At 42.0% G+C, this 21,783-nt stretch overlaps 1 protein-coding gene across 5 annotated transcripts in view; it reads right to left on the bottom strand.

Annotated features, from left to right (window-relative positions):
- Positions 1-21,783, bottom strand: part of LOC122669561 (mitochondrial proton/calcium exchanger protein-like) — a 77,279-nt gene that overhangs the window by 634 nt on the left and 54,862 nt on the right. For all 5 annotated transcript variants that reach the window (XM_043866350.1, XM_043866346.1, XM_043866347.1 and 2 more), the window contains exons 12-14: positions 12,384-12,530; positions 12,177-12,259; positions 600-715 (exon numbers count right to left, since the gene is read on the bottom strand). In XM_043866350.1, coding sequence (XP_043722285.1) covers positions 600-715; positions 12,177-12,259; positions 12,384-12,530 — 346 coding nt within the window. The remainder of the gene's footprint in view (positions 1-599; positions 716-12,176; positions 12,260-12,383; positions 12,531-21,783) is intronic.

Raw genomic sequence — 21,783 nt, 5'->3', positions numbered from 1 at the left:
CAGTTTATATTTCAGACTAAGATGAAATCTGAATTGCTCAACCAAGGAAAAAGAACAAAGAATTAATTACTAAAAAAACTTGCATCAGTATAGGAAGCATCCATCAGTAATAACTGCTATCATGTCATTGGCATAGAAATACATGACAATATGGTGAAAGTTGAACTCTCCCAATACACATTTCACCAAAAATAATCCTCTTGAGGATATGAAAATAAGGACAGTTCTCCAATTTTTAATGCAATCTCTATGTCCATTTTGTGTCATCTTCTGCCTTCACAACACACACAACCTCAACATCTTCTTTGAACAGTCCTCTCCATTTTCAATCATTCTCACAGTTCCCGACAAGGACAATCCCATTGTCATGCCAGCTCTAAATTAATGTCCAAGAAAAACTGAGTAGAGTTTTAAACTGCTACTATCACCAAACCGAAAAACACGACAACAAAATCATCTAATCTGGTTCAATTTAAAACATCTCTTTGGTTAGTTGCACCTAAAGGCTGATAGGCTAACAGAAGTTTGACTCAACCAAGTGAAGATAATGAGACTGAGGAAGCAAGGATAACATAGAAAACAAAATTCAGGTCACTTGCCTCTATCTTTGGAGAGGCTGCTTATTAGTTCTTGTATGCCCTCCTTGCCTATGGTGTCCTTCAGGTACATAGCTGCACCAGCCACTTCCTCAGGAGTCACCTTCCCATCATAATCCCTGCATCACAAAAATAGCATTAATAAGCTACTCCATCAAATGACATCATGAATAGCCAGAACATTGTTGTTCTCATTGACGCCTACCAATTGAGAACATTACTATAATCAACAATACACAGAAACTACTATTTATTACAACATATGGCGCATGTGATGGAAGAGGTTCAAGATCATCAAGGTCAAAAGAAATATCCATTGGGTGAACAATTTAATAGTCATATGGCACATGTGATGGAAGGTCGTGCTTGGCGCGTTGGTCAAGTGCTCACTTGCTGAACGCTTGGTCATGGGTTCAAGTCCTGGAAAAAGCCTCTCTGGAAACAAGGGTAAGGCTGCGTACATCTGACCTTCCCCAGACCCTGCTAAATGCGGGAGCCTTGTGCACTGGGTATGGCCTATATCACAAGGATTTTAGTATTGTACCACATCTGCCCATATCGGCAGATACATATTGTCTCTTTAAAATACCAATATCTGTACATTTGATACTTATTCAATAATTACCTTAACCTGTAGAAAAAGAGAGCCACATCAGAGAAGAAAACCATGACTTTCTGAAACCTTGAAAACCCATTTTTTTTGCTTCGATTTGAATTGGGGAAAATATTCCTCCATAAAAACAATTCTAACCTTGGCATTTGCAGCTTGATTCAATTATTAACCCTCCAAAAAACTCAGATTGAAGTGTTCACAATAAAACTTAAGGCAAATTTGAAAATGTAATTTTTGGCTCAAATCTTGTATTTTAACTCTGTTTTTTTGCTATGAATCAAGAGATAGGAGAAAACAACATGATTCATTGGCATCAAACTTGTTTATTTGCGTAAATCTGAGAATCGATTTGTGATTTTACCCCAAAACCTTAAATAATATCTTAATGAGATTTTTTTTTTAATTTTCTTGTAAAAATTGAGTGATATGAGTTGAGTGGTATGAGTTGGAAAATTATATGAGTATCACCACGTAACATTGCTGCATTTTTCCGATTTTTCTGTATTCTTATATTTTCTATTTTGTGAAAAATAAAAAAATTATGGATAATTTGAACCAAATGGGTCTTTCGTTCGAAAATTACATGTGAACTATGAAATACCTTATGGATACATTGCTTCATTTTTCTGGGCTTTTTTTTCTTTTCACTTTTTGGGAAAATTTAAAATGTGAACAAATGAAAAAAAAAGGGAAAAATGATGCTAGTATTAAAATGCTTCACATCTATAGAGGATGAATACATAATCCTCTTTGATTGCTGGAAATTTTCTAACCGATATCAGTTGGAACTATTATCAGAAAATAGGGGCAACAGGTTGCATACAATATTCAACTTCTATGATACCACATTATGTAGGGGGGTAACGAAGTAGAAGCAAAACATGGCGGGAGGGTGCAAATGTGTCCAAGTGTACAAAGTACCCCGTAGAATTGAGCAGGGCAACTCAAAAACATTTAAGGGCAGCTAAAGAGAAAAGCAAGAAAGCAAAGGAAGATGATGAAAGGTTCACAAAAAATTTGATGGAGGATTTTGACGACCATGAAGGATCAAAAATGGAAGGGGAAGATGAGGATGTGAACTTGGCCCATGCGATTCATTTGTCACAGCCTGAAGCGAGGCAGCAAGACTGGAATCAGGAGCAGTTAAGAAGAACTCAATCTTCTCGACCACCATTTCTAGTGGCTCATCATCCCACTCATGGGTTTGCTGATTGAATGGTTCCATGCAAGAAGGCTCTATAGACCATTATGTTTAGAGGAAACATTTATTCTGGACACCCTGTGCTGCACATGGCATCAATTTGATATTTAAGGATATTAGAGATATGCCCAAGGTCTAAAAGTTTATTGAAGATGCAAAGAAAATCACAAACTTCATCTACAACCATAGTTGGGTCTGGGCATTGATGAGGAGATACACATGAGGGGATTTGGTGAGGCACACAACCATAATTCACAAGATTTGCAACAAATTATATTGCACTCAATAGCCTCAAAGCCAATAAGGATTGCCTGCAACAGATGTTTATCTCTGGAGAATGGTTGTCCAGTTCTTATACGAGGTTGATGATTGGAAAGTGTGTTCAAGACCTCATCACGTCCTCGAAATTATGGGAAACGGTGGATAGACTTTATCACATAATGAGCCACTCTTTGTCCTCTTAGACAGACTGATGGTGATAAGGAGCAGAGCATGGAACGATGGTGGCTGCAATGGACTTAGTGAAGAGGAAGATATAAATGACTCCAACCCAACGAGAAATAAGATTTTGAAGCTTATAGAAGACCAATGGGAAAGAATGTTGGTTCAAGACATTCATTTGGTAGGTAATCTTACATGTAAGCTAAATTTATTAGGTATTTAGGTTTTCATTTAAATACTTACTAATAAGGACTAATATCAATTACCAGTCTTATGCAATAATTTATTTGAATCCAGATTTCCAATATAACAGCCATGTAGGGGATGACTTGAATTTGATGGAAGCCCTACGCAGAGCTATCAATATTGTGGAATTCCGTGAATACTGGCTTGATCGATGTGATCATAGCCCAGCCTTTATTTATAATATTGAAATCATATGACAAGAATACAACTAAGCAATATGGGACTAAAACCCATATTAAAACACTCCCCCTCAAGTTGGTGCATACATATCAAACATGCCCAACTTGCTAATTATAGGAAAAAATAACTTAGGACTGATTCCTTTGGTGAGGATATCAGCCAGCTGATCACTAGACTAAATAAATGGAATACAGATTAGCCCTTGTTCCAACTTTTTTTTGATAAAATGCCGGTCAATCTCAACATGTTTGGTATGATCATGTTGAACCGGATTGTGTGCAATGCTGATTGCGGACTTGCTATCATAGTAGAGTCGCATAGGAAGATCAATAACCATCCCCAAATCTTGAAGAAGCCCCTTGAGCCAAAGAAGTTCACAAATACCCTGGGCCATAGCTCGGAACTCAGCTTCAACACTAGATCGAGCTACAACAACTTGCTTTTTGCTTCTCCAAGTAGTTAGGTTTCCTCCAACAAATGTGCAATACCCAGATGTGGATTTCCTATCATCAGGACTGCCAGCCCAATCTGCATTAGTGTATGCTTCTATCCGGAGGTGGCTATGAGGAGAGAACAAGATTCCTTTTCCAGGAGATGACTTAAGGAAACGGAGAATTCTATACGCTGCTTCCAAGTGAGAAGAGTGAGGATCATGCATGTATTGACTGACAAGGCTTACAGCAAATGTGATATCCGGCTGAGTATGTGAGAGGTAGATCAATCGGCCAACTAACCTCTGATAACTGCCCTTGTCCACCGGGTCGCCGTCCTTACTCTTCAAATGTGTGTTGGGCTCAAGGAGGGTATCTGCTGGTTTACACCCAAGCATCCCTGTCTCTTGTAACAAATCTAAGGTATATTTCCTTTGAGAGAGAGATATGCCCTTAGCTGAATAGGCAACCTCAATCCCTAAGAAATACCTTAATCTACCCAATTCCTTGACTTCAAACTCGGTGCCCAAATAAGCCTTCAACTTTTGTATTTCCTGTGCATCACTGCCTGTGATCACTATATCATCAACATAGACAATCAGCATTGTCACTTATTGTCCTACCTTCTTCACAAACAACGTATGATCAACATTGCTCTGCTTGTACCCATAAGCAATCATAGCTTTAAGGAACCGGCCAAACTAAGCCCTAGGTGACTGTTTCAGACCATACAAGGCCTTCTTCAGTTTACATACCTTTCCCTGAGTTTTTGAAGAAGTAAAACCAGGAGGTATCTCCATGTAGACATCTTCTTCCAGATCTCCATGCAAGAAGGCATTCTTCACATCAAGTTGTTGGAGTTCCCATCCTCGATTCAAAGCACAAGAGATAGTAACCCGTACAGTATTCATCTTTGCTACAGGAGCAAGGTCTCTTGGTAGTCAATACCTTGGGTTTGAGTAAACCCTTTGGCAACAAGCCTCGCCTTGTATCTCTCCACTGAGCCATCAACCTTGTGCTTCACTACAAAGACCTATTTGCAACCAACAGGTCTTTTTCCAGGTGGAGGACTCACCAAATCCCAGGTCTGATTTTTTTCAAGGGCATGCATCTCTTCATTCATCGCATCCTTCCATTTCTGTTTGGCTATAGCCTCCTGCCAGTTGTTAGGGACGAAAACAGAGGATAAAGAAGCTATAGAGGCATGGAAAGCAGGAGTTAGTGAATTATATGACACAAAGTTGAAAATAGGGTGCAATGTACAACTTCTCTTTGATTTTCGAATGGCAATGGGTAAATCAAGACTGGGATCAATAGGGGGCTTACCAGAAATCTGACTAAGAGCAAGGCTTGGAGCAGATGCAGATTGAGTAGGATCAGTGGTGGTGGTCTCTTTGTATAGAGGGCCATCCAGAGGAAAATCAGTTCCCCGAGTGTACATAATTTTTTCTTGTTGTAGCTGTCCCACATCTTGTTCTTGACTAGTAACCCCTTCTTCAAATTCAACAGAGGTGTCCTCTATAGTAGGTATTTCAATGTCTAGAGGAGCAATCAGCGGGATCTCTTCACCACTTATAATCTCCTCCTGCAGAGGTTCTGGCTGTTTAAAGTAAGCTTCAGACTCCCGGAACACTACATCCATAGTGACAAACACTTTCCGAGTAGGAGGATGATAACATTTATATCCTTTCTGGGTAGCAGAATAACTAAGAAATATGCATCGCAGTCCCTTGGGATCAAATTTTCTGTATACATGATGATTCCTGGCAAACACGACACAGCCAAAGGCTTTGGGAGACACAACAAAGGTTGATTTCTCACAGAGCACATCCAAGGGGCAGCGACCATCCAAAACACGGGAGGGAAGCCGATTGATAAGATATGTAGCTGTAAGAACAGCATCATCCCAAAAGCGAGGAGGAACAACGATAGTGAACATAAGAGAACGAGTAACCTCCAGAAGATGACGGTTCTTGCGTTCAGCCACCCCATTTTGAGCGGGAATGTCAACGCAAGAGGTTTGGTGAATGATCCCATGGCTGTCCAAATAAGACCGAAAGGCACCGTCCATATACTCCTTTCCATTATCGGACCTGAGAATCTTGACCTTGGCATCGAACTGTGTCTCGACCATCTTATGAAATAAAGTGAAACAGGTAAAGACGTTACACTTACTATGCATCAAATATACCCAAGTCGTCCGACTGAAACAATCAATGAAAGTGACAAACCATCAAAATCCAGAGCTAGACACACAACGGGCAGGGCCCCATACATCAGAATGTATCAAACCAAAAGGATGCAAGCTTCTATTGTCAGAAATTGGAAAAATGCTTCGAGTTTGCTTTGCCAAAGTGCAAGCATCACAAAAAAAATTATGTTTATTACATCTCTTCACCAAACTAGGAAATAAAGCGGACAAAACACTAAATGGTGGATGGCCCAAACAACGATGCCAATTATTTAATTCAAAGAGTGCAGAATCAAAATCAGAAGATGCAGGCTGAGATGTCAAAGCTGCCCGGGAACCGTTAAGCACGTACAGACCACCAACCACCTTACCACATGCACTCGTACTGTCCGTTTCCAAGTCCTGAAATAAACAATGGGTTGGAAAAAATGTTACGTTGCAGTTTAAATCCTTAGTTATGCTACTAATGCAAAGCAAATTAGTAGTAAACTTCGGAACATATAACACAGATGAAAGGGTAAGAAATGAAGAACATTGCACGGATCCCTTTCCCAAGATAGGAGAAACAGACCCATCAGCATCTCGAACCTTACTATGACCAGATAAAGGAAAATAAGTGGAATAAAAAGGGAAAGAACCGGTCATATGGTCGATTGCCCCTGAGTCAATTACCCAAGAATCGGGCATGACCGAGGTGCAATTCCCACCAAATGAAACACCTGTGGAAGAAGGTGTATTGGGATTAGTAGGCAGAGAGAGAGCCGAGGCAGCCATGGAAGGAGATACAGATGTCGAAGAAGACAAGTCCAAACGAGTCACCATATCCCGCAAATTTTGCAAATCCTCCATAACCTTTGACAGAGAATGATCAGGCTGATCCTCAGTAGTTGCCTGATGAGCACGGGTATTATGGGGCCGATTGGAACCACCCCTACCACGGCCACGAGTGTCTGCAGACTGCAGGGCGACCATGAAGTTTCCAACAACGGTCCTTCGTATGCCATTCCTTGCCACAGTAATGTGATTTAATGGGAGGGCGATCACCAGATGACTAATCAGTGCTAGCAGAACGGGAAGAGGCCCCACGGGCAGACTGTGACCTAGAAATAAGAGCCGATCTCTCCTGAGTAACTGGGTGAACCATGGCTGTTCGTCGACTGTCCTCAGCAGAAAGGATCGCATAGGCTTGTTCAAGAGTGGGGAGAGGTTCCCGATTCAAAATATTTGACCGGATATGATCAAACTCAATATTCAGCCCTGCCAAGAAATCAAAGACGCGTAAACCATCTTCCCACTTGCGGTAGGCCGTGGCATCAACATCAGTGGTGGCAGTGAAGGTGCCCAAAAAATCCAACTATTGCCACATCGTACACATGGTATTGTAATACTGAGAAAGTGTTAACTCCATTTGTTTGGTAGAATGCATTTTTTGACAGTATTTTTATTCACCCAAAAAAAAAAAAATTTTTGACGGAGTTCATAGCATTGGGCAGCATTCCCAACTTAAGAATAAGTATCTTTGGCTGTCTTCCATATTTTTGCAGCCGAGTCAAGAAGAAGGTACCGCCCAGCAGTGTCTTGGTCCATGGAATTAACCAGATATGACATGACCAAGAAATTAAAATTCATCCAACGATCCTGTGCAAAACCAATCTCTGTAGGCCTAATCGTGGTGCCCGTGATGTAGCCAGACAAGCAACGGGAAACTATCGTAAATAAATAGGAACGAAACCACATAAGATAATTGCTTCCATTCAACTTAATGGTGTTCACAAGAAACGGAATAAAATCACGTTGCGATGAACCATCAGATCCAGAAGAAGTAGAGGTGATCTCCGAAGTGTCAGGCATGGTGGCTGGATAAAAAATCGTAGAACTCAAAAAACAAGGCCTCCAAAAATAATTAAATCATACGGAGGGAAAAAAAGGACCCTTAGCGGGAGTCAACTCACCACCAAGGGTGGGAAAAAAAATAACGGCAAGGTGAGGGAGACCCTCTCGGGAGAAAGAAAGGAAGTCGAGAGGTGGGGGGGCTGGCGGTAGAGGCGGAAGAAGGGGGTGGCCCTGGGAGGGCTGGCGGTAGGGGTGGGAGGTCCTGGCGGGAGAAAAAGAAGGGCCGGTGGAGGTGGCGTAGGGTGGCTGGTGGTGGCGGAGGGCTGGCAGAGGTGGAGGAGGCTGGCGGTGGTGGCTGGCCTTAGGGCAGAAACACGAAGGAGAAGAGAGAGAAAAAAGAAAAAAAGGAAAAAAAAATTAATTCCCATATCCCCGGAATATTTTTGGCTCTGATACCATGTGAAATTCCGTGAATACTGGCTTGATCGATGTGATCATAGCCCAGCCTTTATTTATAATATTGAAATCATATGACAAGAATACAACTACGCAATGTGCGACTAAAACCCATATTACAACAAATATAATGGAGCCAGATGTCGCAAGGGCCACAACTATCATAGATGAGGTAACACATTACATAATGTTTAATAAATGGCAAAAAGATTGTGTCAAAAACTTATTAAGTGATGAATGAATGTATTAAAATCTCGAGGTGAAGTACTTTCAAGAGGGTACTCATGGGTTTCCTGATTGAATGGTTCCATGCAAGAACATGCCACCTTGATAAGTTAGGTTTAATAATATATTCTTTTATTTAAATATGAATTGATACATTATCATATAAGTTTGAAACTTTCAATATTGGAATTATTAAACTTGTACAACTGATTGGTGGCTCAACTATGGAAGTAGTGCTCCAAACTTGAGAGGATTATAATTCGGTTTGATATACACCAAACGCCTTGTTAGCAGCCTTTAGGAATGAATGCTTAAGTGATCAATAGGATCACCAAGCCTCTTTATTTATAATAAAAGAGGAGATCAAAATATTACAGCAATACCCCCTCATAACCGACTGTAACTGATGAGTCGGCTATGGGGGGAAAACCCCATAATGCCCCTGTGGGCTAAATAACTCAACACTCCCCCCTCAAATTGGTGCATAGATATCACACATGCCCAACTTGGACAAAATAGGATGAAATAATTTCCCACTCATGCTCTCAGTGAAGACATCAGCCAATTGATCATCGGTTTTCACAAAAGGCATACAAATCTGTCCACTTTCCAGCTTCTCTTTGATGAAGTGTCTGTCGATCTCCACATGCTTCGTATGGTCATGTTGCACCAGATTATGGGCAGTACTAATTGCGGCTTTGTTATCACAGTACAACATCATGGGGAGACGAACAGCAACACCAATGTCTTGAAGTAATCCTTGAATCCACAACAATTCACAGATTCCTTGTGCCATAGCACGGAACTCTGCTTCAGTACTGGACCTTGCCACAACATATTGTTTCTTGCTGCGCCACGTGACAAGATTCCCTCCCACAAACGAACAATAACTTGAAGTAGACTTCCGGTTAGGAGAACCACCCCAATCAGCATCGGTATATGCCTCAATACGGAGGTGATCATGCGGAGACAGCAGAAACCCTTTTCCTGGAGCTGATTTCAAGTAATGAAGAATGCGAAGAGCAGCAACCATATGTCTAGAATAGGGATCATGCATGAACTGACTAACCAAACTCACCGCAAACGCGATGTTTGGTCTAGTATGTGAGAGATAAATTAATTTCCCCACTAAACTTTGATAACGGCCTTTGTCAACAGGTTCACCATCTTTATCTTTTAATCTAGTACCAACTTCCATAGAAGTATCACAGGGATGGCAACCCAATAAACCGTTTCAGATAAAAGATCCAGGACATACTTCCTTTGAGAAAGAAAAATGCCTTTTGAGAAACGAGCAACTTCAATCCCAAGAAAGTACCTTAATTTCCCTAAATCTTTTATTTCAAACTCACGTCCTAGGAAGCTCTTCAGACCAAGGTTCGAGAACTCGGAACTCGGTACCAACTCGACCCTTGGAAAAACCGAGTCGAATCGAGATCTCAGCAAGATCTCGCCGAGTTGGTGCATTTTTTTTTTTCTGACTCGAAGCCTCAACTCGGTGGGTTTTAGACCTAGTTTGGGTCTGAAACTTGGTATTCAGCCTATTTTAGGCCATTTAAACACAATGGCACTGTCAGAGTTTGCAAAAACAAAGTCCAAATATGAGTTTCACTTTGGTCCATAGGTTGGTAGGCAACGACGTACTAAAATACCCTAGTAGAGGCTGAAACTGAGGTCGAGTGAAGGCCCAGACAGCAGTAGAAAACCCTCCAAATCTCAGTCAATTCTGACCAAGGGTTGCTGAGATATAGGACAGATTCAAAATTAGAAGGTTGATGGAGATGTTGCAAACCAGAGGGAGTTTTAGACTCCAAGTCAGGATTGAGTGTAGATCCTTGTGCAGGTACTTTGTGCTCCAAAACCCAGCAGGTTCTGATGGTTGGTTGACAAGTTATGAAGGCCTGAAGATGCTGGGGAATCCAAGCAGGACAGCAGGCCGCAAGGTACTTTTAAGGCTTCTCTAGGTGTGTTACAGCAGCAACTGATAAGGACTTGACAGAAGCTTGATTCTGGTCTTCAAAGTGTACCTTCACAGTGGTTAATTGCAGTCACAGAAACAGCACAGCAGTGTAGATTGAATAGGGAAGGGAGGAGAAGAGAAGATAGAAGAAGGGGGTAGGGGGATGGGCTTTCTCAGCCCTGGGTCTCTCATCCACAGCAATCCCAGCTATTGAAACAAGGATTTACTCCCATAACTGAGTGCAAGGATGCCTCAAAACTTCATTCAATAATTCATTTAAATCGTGGGGAGCCTCTATGGGTTGTTACATATAAATAGACTCAAGGGGATGAGTCAAAAAATAGAAGGAAATAAAATAGCAGTCTCTTATATAGCTGAGACTTGCTTTACAAGTATTAAACTGAATTAGAAACTAACTGAAATAGAAAGCCTACTTGATTAAGTAACTAAAACAGAAAATAGAAACAAAATAACTATTAAAATAGAAACTAAACTAACTCCTAAATCCCCACGCATAGACAAAATTGAACCTTCTAAAAAAAGTCTTCACACGATCTGGTCTTGGGCCACAGAGGATCTTCTAGTAGTATTCACACCAAGGTAATATGCCGATATAGGGGCTGTGACACAGTTCATGTGAACAGTGTTTTGGCCTTTTTTCTTCATGTTTTGTCCTACATCATGAACTGTACATTTTCAAGGACTTGCACAACCATTACTGAAACTGACTAGTTGACTGAAATAATATTTTCTAAGTTTCTACAACTTCAGATAATATCTGTAACTGCCTAATTAATGCTTCTCATGTACCACACACATGTATTGATTACTTTTTGACCCTTCTTTGACTAGACTTGGACTGGATTTGACTTTGACTTGGACTGAATTAATTAGGACTTATTTTGACTTATCCAGACTAACTCCTAAACAGGAACAAGCTGATCCCAGCTTTCAAACAACTAGGAATTCTGGCCGCCTTCTAATTCTGGTTTTTTTCCTTTTGTAAGTTTTCAACTGGGCCTGATTCTCATCAAGTTATGTTCATATTTTCAGAAATGAAAAAATATAATACTATAACAGAAGTTTCAACTACTTCAGTAAATAGTTCACACTGCAATCAAGTTGATTTTTACCAAGGAGCTTCCTGGTAGCTGCTACATAATGGTGAGTAACAGACTAACAGCCCTTGCACATGGGCATATATTTGGACATCATAATTGCATATTAACAAATCACAGGCCGTTCCAATATATAGTTAGATACCACATACAAACTTTGGTCCTTTCCAGTATGGTTATAAGGTTCACATCTGATGACATACAAAATAGAGTTAAGCCTGATACAAGGAAATACGACTATACTCTCTTCCCCACCCACCCCCCACACTTCTCTATATAATAATTAGACATTTTTTCATATAATTGGAAAAAAGAAATAATTCATTTGTTTACAGGAGAGATTTAAAAAATAATTTACTTTGATCGCTCATGGTTTCGGTCATCAGTAAGGAAGGGTCAATTCCAATCTTCATAAATAGCATTAGGAAAATTACTGACCGGCACAATAGGCACAAACCATGGCCCATCTGGTGACCGTACATACACATGATTACCCAAAAAAAAAGTCACCCAGATTGCCGGCTGGGAACCTATTTAGCACCTAATGGTTGACTATATGGTCATCACATATAATTAGAGACGACTCATTTGATCCATCCTTAGAATGAAAAACCATCTCCCATTAATGTCAACAAACTTATTTTCTGAATATGGTATTGATAATTAAATAGAAAATAGAATCTACCTGTCCAGTAGTCGCCAGCGGTCACCAATCTTAGCATCTACATCATCAATTTCCTTTTCAAGCTTTTGGAGCATAGCATCAACCTGGAAATGTAACAAAGGACGTATCACAAGCCTCAGGCATTTAAGTGATTGCATGCAGGAAGGGGATGTAAGAAATCCTCCCCCCCCCCCCCCCACCCAAAAAAAATAAATCTATGTCTCTTACCTTATCTATCAGTGCTGAAGAAACTTTGTTATCCACGGCTGTTTCAGCAGCTTGGTCACTATCCTCCCTGGCAGCTCTGTATGCCTTCTTGGCCTCTTCTTCACCTTCCATGCCCTCTTTCTCTACCAATCTATTATACAACCCAATCTATAAAGAAAGTTGTCAGAGCATTCAGACATAAAACCCAGAACCCAATATCAATGAGTAAGGTACATACGGGACAAAATAGGTGCGAGATAAAAGAGGGGGAGAGGGAACTAGAAACAAGTGGAGATAATAGTATACAAAATTTACTGAATAGCTATTGATGATTCGATGAACGGAATGACCAGCCAAAAGAGTCCTAGACTCCTAGCAGCTTACAGTCTTACAACATAAAACACATCATTTAAAAATAGAAATGAAACTAAAGCATACAGAAATGCCAGCTAGCAACTTAAGGTGCAACGCATAAAGAGCACAGGAGGCATGAATCCATCAGGTGCATTCCACCTAGAACAGAACACTAAGCCAAACATTTGTTTACAACATTTATGGTCGGCAATGTCACAGCTGAATATCTAGAGAGAACTACAATAGATTTGGGGACATGTGTGGCCATAGTTATTATGGTACCAAGGCGAGTCACAGCAGTGGCCAGCTGCCTTAATGCATAAGGGTGTAAAAGCGAGATAATAGAAACATATATGGTTAGAAAAGACATGATTGAAATATATTACATTTTTATGGAAAGTTAATCTGGTTTTGGGTCTGGGCGCCTTGGAACATAAGGTGACTGATTGCCTTGGACCTCAAAGGGCACCTTGTTGCCTAGGCATTGTGTCTCCTAGACAGCACCTTGGCAACTATGTGTATGGCTATGCTCCTGATACTCAGATTCTCGGATTGTATCATACTGAAGTTCGAATTTCAGCATCGAGTCCTGCTTGGTTGCAGATTAGGGGGTGCAAGAAGCATGTCTTCATATTCTTGGATTTGTTATTGATGGGCATTGGAAGCCCAAGGACCAATCCTACCCCAGAAAACGTGCATCCTTTGATTTTGACTTCTTGGCTTCCCAGCTCCTTGATGCAGGTGCACTACCTTGGATCGACCCAAACCAGTTTCGGAACCCAGATAGAGATGAACTGGGTCCAGTTTGAGTTTTGGTTCAGTAGGATATTTAAATTATGGTCTATCTTGTAATTTAATCCATTAGGAGTTTGATTTATTTTATAATTTATTTTTATTTCTGTTGATGGATTTGTGGTAGAGTTAGAGTTAGGATTTAATTTCTTAAGTCCAAGATAGAGTGAAGTTCTAATTCAATTTTAGAGTTTCGATAGGAGTTTTTAGAGTCTTTTACTTTTGTCTTTAAAATACTAGCTTGTAACCAACGAAAAATCAGGTTGAATAGAATGGAATAGTTGAGTTGTGGTTTGAGTAGCCTGTGTGGCTGTGTGTGTGCAGTCTCTCACCTCATTCTTCTTATTTCCCGTTACTATTCTGCCATACGACCAGCAACAGTGAAAAAAAACAGAGATATAAGAAGAGAAGCAAGAGCAAGAGGCAGAGAACCAGAAGGGGAAAAAAAACTGATTCAAAGCCCTCACCGCACGCCGACTCCAGCAGTGACGGCCTCCTTCGACGCTGCTAGTCTCCTGGATTCTCTCCGGCAGTGACAATATCACTGCTATCTTCGAAGTAGAAGTCCTACCTGGACCCTTCAAAGTCGCAACCTAATTAAAGTCGAACTCCACTGCAAGGTTCAAAAACTCAGTGCCAACACTGGTTTCAACCAGCCAGAAACCGAGATTTCCTAGGTTTCAACCATATCTCGGTCGAAACCTGGTACTTTCTCCAAACTAACTCAAAACCTTGGTTTTGAGGCCAAGAAGTTTTTTTTTCCCTGATTCTTGTTTTGCTGCCTATTTTTTACATTTTATTTCTGAAGTCCAGGATAGAGTGAAGTTCTATTTCAATTTTAGAGTTACGATAGGAGTCTTTAGAGTCTTTTTATTTTCGTCTTTAAAATACTAGCTTGTAACCAACGCAAAAATCAGATTGAATAGAATGGAATATTTGAGTTGTGGTTTGAGTAGCCTGTGTGGCTGTGTGTGTGCACTCTTCTCCCCCATGGTACAAGATCTCGGCAAGATCTCGAAAAAAATTCGGTTTCGCGAAGTCTCAAGACGAGATGGTAGGCGATACAAGATTTGTGCAATATCTCGGTCGAGATCCCAGTATCTTGCCGAGATCTCATGGTATATCTCGATTCGACTCGGTCGAAAACCATGCCATAAAAGGCACCCTCTCGGTGAGATTTCGACCTCAACTTGAAATCTCGCCTCTCTCGCTCAGCTATGAAGAAAAAACACTTGGAGGTGAGGGTTTTGGTGCTTATTTTTGGTAATCTCACCTCAAATGAAGATTAAAGCTTAGAGATTCATTTTGAGGGTTGCTTCTCTTTAGTAATGAAATTTTTATTCACCCAAAAAAAAAAGCTTGGAGATTCAAGATTGAAGCTTCAACATCAAGAGAGGGTTTTGGTGCTTTTTTTCATAAATCCGTGATCAATACTTGTTTGTTGACTATGTAGTTTTGATATGTGATACAATGTCCACCGATACTCATTTCAGTACTAACTACTCTCAAATGGTAGGACTTGTTACATACTTACACTTGTATTTGTTTAATTTATGTCTCTTTCCAAGTTTCTCACAATTATTAACAAACCGTCAAACCATTACCATATATGATATGAATATGATGCCTAATGCTTAAATGGTTTATGGTTTGATGTTTTTAATTCCTAATGCTTAATTAAGTTGTTTGACACCTCTACTTTAATTATATGTGTTCTAAATATTGTATGGAATAGCCTAGGGTAGAGCTCACCTACGTCGTAGACTACCAACCTAGGGTCCGAAATCAAAATACCATTTGGGTTTGAATTTGTAAAAACTAATGGTTCCATTGTGTTTAGGAGGCCAAATAGGGTGGGTGTCAAGTTTCAGGACCTATCTTGGCCATATAGCCACCAAAACCCACCACCGAGTCAAGACGGGAAAAAATACACCAACTCGCTGAGATCTCACCAGAACTCGGTTTCGTGGCCTGGCAAAACCAGGGGCGAAACCGAGACCTAAAACCTTGTTCTCCCCCCGCCCCCCTCTTCTTCCTATGTGATCCCTTTTCTCCCATGAAACTCTGAGAACCTATTCTCAGATCTTCTCTTCTCCTATCCGGCCCCCCACCACTACTAGCTTCTGAATGGGAGAATCTACCCAAATATTCCTCATGTTGCCCAGCGGCTGCTGCTTTTAGCAAAATATGCAGAAGCAGGATGATGTGATCCAAGTTGAAGAAACTGTTTCAGAGAAAAGAGCATGTAAGCTCTAGAAAGAAGAAGGAACAACAGAAGCCTTCATCGCCCAATTCAATGGCTGTAACCATAACAATTGGTGTCACTTTTGTCATTAGAGAATATTACAAGCAGTTTTGATGAGAGAGAGACAGAGTTTACGAGGAGTAGCAGTCACATTTGTAGACTATTGACATTTGACAGTTCCACCAGTTTTAGATTTCAGTCTTATTGTTTTTGGATGAATGAAAATTTATTAACAAAGCACAGAGAATCTTCCCCCCCCCCCCCCAAAAAAAAAAAAAGGGGGGGGGGGAAAGAACATGGAAGAATACAAGGAGAAAGCTCCACAAAAAAACAACGGACTAACTTACAGCCTAATCAAGCTGAAAGGAGACCACCCAAATAGGAACAAAGGACATACTCAAACCCAAACTACCAATCACCTGTATATAAAGTTGACCTTCTTCTCATTAGGAAGATAGGGAAGAATGGGTGGAATCCCCCAACTCCCGCTTTGATTCTTAGAAGCTAAGGAAAGACTCCCAATCCAAAAAAGCACCATTAGATCAAAATACTCCCCTACCATTGACGTCAAAAGCACTATCATCCGCATTAGGAGTGGTCACCACGTCCCCATTTAGATTATCAATTGGAATATCCTGCGCCAACTCAGATTGAGAAGCCAGATGAGTCAGCAAAGCTTGCAACAGACCTCTCAACATGGCTATCTCAGCATTCATCGATTCGACTTCATCCAACACAACTTGTTGGCCATTAAGATCAATATAGATGGTGCCTCCCTCTTCAATGAACCCATCTTTAACCACCAATTCATTCCCAAAGAACACGTATTAGAGATACCTCCATCCGTGGGGACCACAAGGGATGAAGAGGTAGTGTTGCCTACTACCACTACCACGCCTCCTCTAGAAGCCATTGCATTGCCACCTGGTCCCTCCTCAACGGTTACTTGATATTTTTTCCCTTTTACCTTTTCTTTTCTTTCCTTTAGTAGAGGTCTGACCATTGACAGCCACAGTGCCACCTGTATCCTTTGACGTCTGCTTACCAAGAACAGAAATAGAATTGACAAGGCCTTGGTCTTCCTGCTGTAGGCCAAGAGTATCTCTGGACACATGTGCAGTGGTAGGGGCAGCCTGGTCCTCGGCTAACTGATTACCTCCCTTTTCATAGGCTTCAAGGATAGCTAGGGAGGAGAACTGATTTGAAACTTTTCCCCTAGCTTCTGAGGAAAAACCAGATTTGCGTGTTCTGTACTCCTTCCTGTAGTGGTAATCTGAGTTGTCACCTCAGCCCTGACACTCTGGGACTCTTCCACCACAGCACTTATCACCAAACCAGAATGAGCTTCACCCAACAGGTTGGTTGGAATCGCTGCAACACCACCGCCGGAAGATGGAGGCAGAGGAGGGTTATGAGAGTCACTAAGTTGATTGGTCGGATCAGCCAACGGGAGATAAGGGCCTGCAACGTTAACCGCCCTCTTCTCAGAGAAAGAAGAGCCATTGACATTGTGCTTCCTCCTGGTTCTGGCCTGTAGGAACCCATCGTTTGAGACATTGGACTGAATCCCAAACTCACCATTACTTGCCACCATATCAATAGCATCTTTCTTAGACTAAGGGCTAAGAGCACATTGAGACACCATATGACCAAAGTCACCAAACACAAAACAATGTTCACATCTCGGTGGTCTCATTCATAGAGAACACGTTGAGTAAAGGATTCATCACCCTCCACTATAACCTCTATAGAATCAGCCATTGTCGCAGCAGCAGACATCTCAATACACAGACGAGCACATGACAATCGTTCTTTTGATCGAGTCCATTTGTAAGAAGAGGGGGGCGTCCAAGCAAGCTACCAATGATGCTCAAGGCTACTTCACTCCAGAGATGGAATGGAAGATTAGGTCAGGTCACCCACATAGGCATGTAATATAAATCAGCCCAAGACAGACTGGCCTGAGGAGACCATGGCCTCAGCACCATTGGCCGTCTCAGAACATACCATAAACCTCTTTCCAAGGCCTTGAGTTTATCCTCTTCTAACACAAAGGTAAAGACAAACACTCCAGAATCAGACATGGAAATCATCACTTCTCCAGTCCCCCTTCCATTGTCTCAGAAGATATTCTTTCACAAGAGAGAAAGGCGACCTTCTCCCCACGAAGTATCGTAACAAGGTATTACTCCAGTGTACCTTCTCCTCCTCCACAACAGCCGCTGGACAGAGGGCAACCATTTTTCCACCAATGCTGCAAGTATGAACAAAATGCAGTTGGAACCCCTCCACTCGACTTGGGGAGTCTTGGAATAGGGAGCTCCAACTTCCTTTGGACCTATCATGAGGACCTCCAGCACCAACCTGCATGCTCCCATGCAGACTAGGGGCAGTCTGGGTGCTCTCCAAGTCTCCAACTCAATAACATTGCTATTCATATCTTCCTCTACCCACGCTCCTTCAGGGTTAACTATTGCGGTGGCAACCTCACCATCGACTCAAGAAGATTCACAGGCCCTGTTCTGAACAGTTGTTGCAACATTAACAGAAACCGCTTTCCCTCCGCCCGGTGGCTGATGTCTGGCCATCGGAAATTGGGGAAGAATAAGCTCTGTATGGCAACATGTTGAAGTGTTGAAGATTGGTTTGGTTCAATTCTCTTCTGGTTTGGTTCTCTTGGTAAAGTGTGTAATGTAACTAAGTACATTGGAGTGTCTAGATTCATTATGCACATGTTTAATGTGTTAATTGTGTGATTGTGCAATCATACCATATTTGTAATATTCTCAAGATTATAAATAAAGTGGTGGCCTCTGTCTCATTGACTAGCCAAATCATTCTCTCTTTCCTCTCTTTCTCTCAACTTGGTATCAGAGCGCAATCCCTTTAGGGATTTTTTAGAGTCCACCGCCACCACCGTCGAGGCTTCGGCCTCTTGGTTCAGCATGGTTGACTTTACATGTGTTAATGCATGTCGCACCATGCTAACCATCGCTGACAACTAACCAACACCATGCTTCCTCCCGTTGCTGCCCTGCTGTGTACCCCTCACCGCCACCACTGTGGCCCTTTTTGCCCCCCTTTAGGGCATCCTTTTTTGCGCCAATCACGTCGGTCTCCCACTGCCACTGCCTGCTGGCCCTCCTCAGGCCACAAACTGCCACCGCCGGCCCCTCTGGCCACCTGCGAGCCCTCGTCTGGCCACCGCCTGCCACCACCGATGGTTTCTATGGCTTTTTAAGGCCCTGCCTGCTTGCTGCCACGTCTTCTTGGGCCTCTCCAGCCCCTACTGGTACATCTCCAGCACCTGTCGGTGCTCTCCAGCCCCTGTCGGTGCTCTCCAGCCCCTGTCGGTGCATCTCCAGCCCCTGCCGGTGCCTTTTCCTGCCCCTGCCGGTGCCTTTTCCTGCCCTATATTTGGCTCTACAACTGTTGTGACTTCTCTTTGATGCATCTTTGAGGTGTTTCTGCCCTCTTTATGGTTCTCTACCTCTCCCAATATTGTGAGTAGCACCTTCTTTCCAACCTCTAGTGCATTTGTTGGGTTTTTCATGGAAGGATCTAATACATCTGAAGCTACTGGGAGCGGTGAATCGAACAAATTACTTAGCTTGGTCTCGTGCATGCCTACCTACCATTCGTGGTAATCATTTTTGGGGGTATATTAATGGTGACACCCCTATGCTCATCGAAACTCCGGCCAAGGATATTTGGTTAGCAAACGATGCCCTGGTCATGTCGTTCCTTGAACTTCATGGAGTAATGCATTAGTTCCAGTTTTGTCCTCCTTAATTCAGCCAAGGAGTTATGGGATGTTGCGAAGCTCACTTATGGTCAAGCCAGCAACTATGCCCAAATTTATGAAATTCGCCATCAAGCATAGGAAACTCAACAGAAGGAACTTTTAGTATTTGCCTATTATTCTGCCCTAACGACATCATGGCAGCAATTGGACTTCTACCATCCTGTCACTATGACTAGCCCAGTTGATGCAGCTACATTTGCAAAGGAACGTGATATGGAACGAGTTTATGCTTTCCTCACTGGCCTTAACCCAGATATGATCAGATACGGATTCAAGTTCTCAACAGGAGTACCTTTCCTACTTTACTTGAAGCAGCATGAGGATCACCGCCTTTCGGTCATGATGCCTCCTACTGCACCTCCTTGGTTTGCTCTTGTTACTACACCACAGACTTCTTTACCTACGGACAGTGCTGGTTCAGTCAGTAAGGCTAGTTCTACTCGTCCTACAATACAATGTGACTATTGTGGCCGCCCTCATCATACAAGGGAGACTTGCTGGAAATTACATGGCCATCCAAGGGGGTGGAAAGGGAGGGAAAGCTGCGTCTACCCGTCCTCAGGTCCAATGAATGATGTCTCAAATGTGTGCTGCATCTTCTACCATGCCACCTTCCACTTCACCTACCTCTCATCTTGCCCAGTCAAGTATATTTTTGGCCTCCTCCCAATATAGCTCTTCATGGCTTCTTGATTATGGAGCCTCTGACCATATGACCGGCTCCTTGGACTTGTTTTCTTCTTATCTCCCTTGTTCATGTAAGGACAAGGTTCGAGTGGTTGATGGTTCTCTCTCAACTATTTCTGGTAAAGCCTCTATTTCTTGCACCCCAACCATTTCCCTATCCTCTATTTTGCATGTCCCCAATCTCTATGCCAACATACTTTCTATACATTGTCTTACAATTGAGGTTAATTGTTCTGTTCACTTTTTTTCTAACCATTGTGTTTTTCAGGACCTAGCGACGAGGGCAACGATTGGATATGATAGAATGCGAGATGGTCTTTACTATTTGGATCCTGTTCTCACTACAACTCCCTCACCAGCTTCAGCTCATATTACTCGAAAAGCCAGTGCTCTCCGATAGTTGCATCATGAACACTGCCGTCTTAGTCATCCCTCCTTTTATATTTTATGTGGTTGGTTTCCTTCTTTGGCTAAACAATGTAACTTGGATTATTTTACTTGTGATGTTTGTGAACTTGCCAAGCACATACGCTCTTCCTATTTTCCAAGTGATAACAAAAGTTTGATTCCATTTTCTGTGATTCACTCTGACCTATGGGGTCCTTCTCAGACAATTGCTCGGGGTTGGTATAAATGGTTTATTACTTTTATTGATAATTGTACTAGACTAACCTAGGTCTACCTTCTTCGCACCAAGTCTGAGGTTTTTTCTGCTTCCAGTCCTTCCACAAAAAGATCAAGACACAGTTCAACGCACAGATTGAGGTTATCCGAAACGACAATGGGATGGAGTACCTCGATGGCCCTTTCCTCCAGTACCTTGATACCCATGGTATCCTCTCTCAGACCTCCTATGTCCGCACACCGAAACAGAATGGTATTCCAAATGCCAGAACCGCCATCTCTTGGAGGTCACATGCTCTTTAATGTTTAACATACATGTCCCAAAGTATTAATGGGTTGACGCTGTTCTCACTACTGCCTTTTTTATAAATCGGGTTCCTACCAGTATTCTCGACTTTAACACTCCCGTGAGTCAGCTTCCTGATCCCATTATTGCCTCTCACCTTCCTCCTCGTGTGTTTGGATGCGTTTGCTTTGCTCATAACTTAACTCCCACCCGGTCAAAGCTTGACTGCCGGGCCTTCAAAAGCATCTTCCTTGGGTATTCTACTTCTCAAAAGTGTTATAAGTGTTATCATCCTCCCTCTCGCAAGCTTTTTATTACCATGGATGTCACTTTCCAAAAGGATGAACCTTATTACCAATCTTATCTTCAGGGGCAGACTCTAGAAGAAGAGAATCATTCATCTCTGTTCATCATAAACAGTGTTCGACTTCAGGGGGGATCAAAAAGATACTGTTCAAGGGGAGCAAACTAATGAGATTGATGCTGCAACTAAACACAAGGATCTTATCACCGATCACAGAAAGGAAAAGACTATCCTTAACATACCATCTCCACCTACACTCCCTGAGCCGGTCCCACCAACTCAAGCACTAGGTAATATAACTTTTTCCTCTGATGATCGTCATAT

The sequence above is a fragment of the Telopea speciosissima genome, chromosome 7, assembly GCF_018873765.1.
Source record: "Telopea speciosissima isolate NSW1024214 ecotype Mountain lineage chromosome 7, Tspe_v1, whole genome shotgun sequence".
NCBI classification, from domain to species: domain Eukaryota; kingdom Viridiplantae; phylum Streptophyta; class Magnoliopsida; order Proteales; family Proteaceae; genus Telopea; species Telopea speciosissima.
The sequence above is the reverse complement of the archived record's forward strand: the minus strand, read 5'-3'. Positions and strand labels throughout refer to the sequence as shown.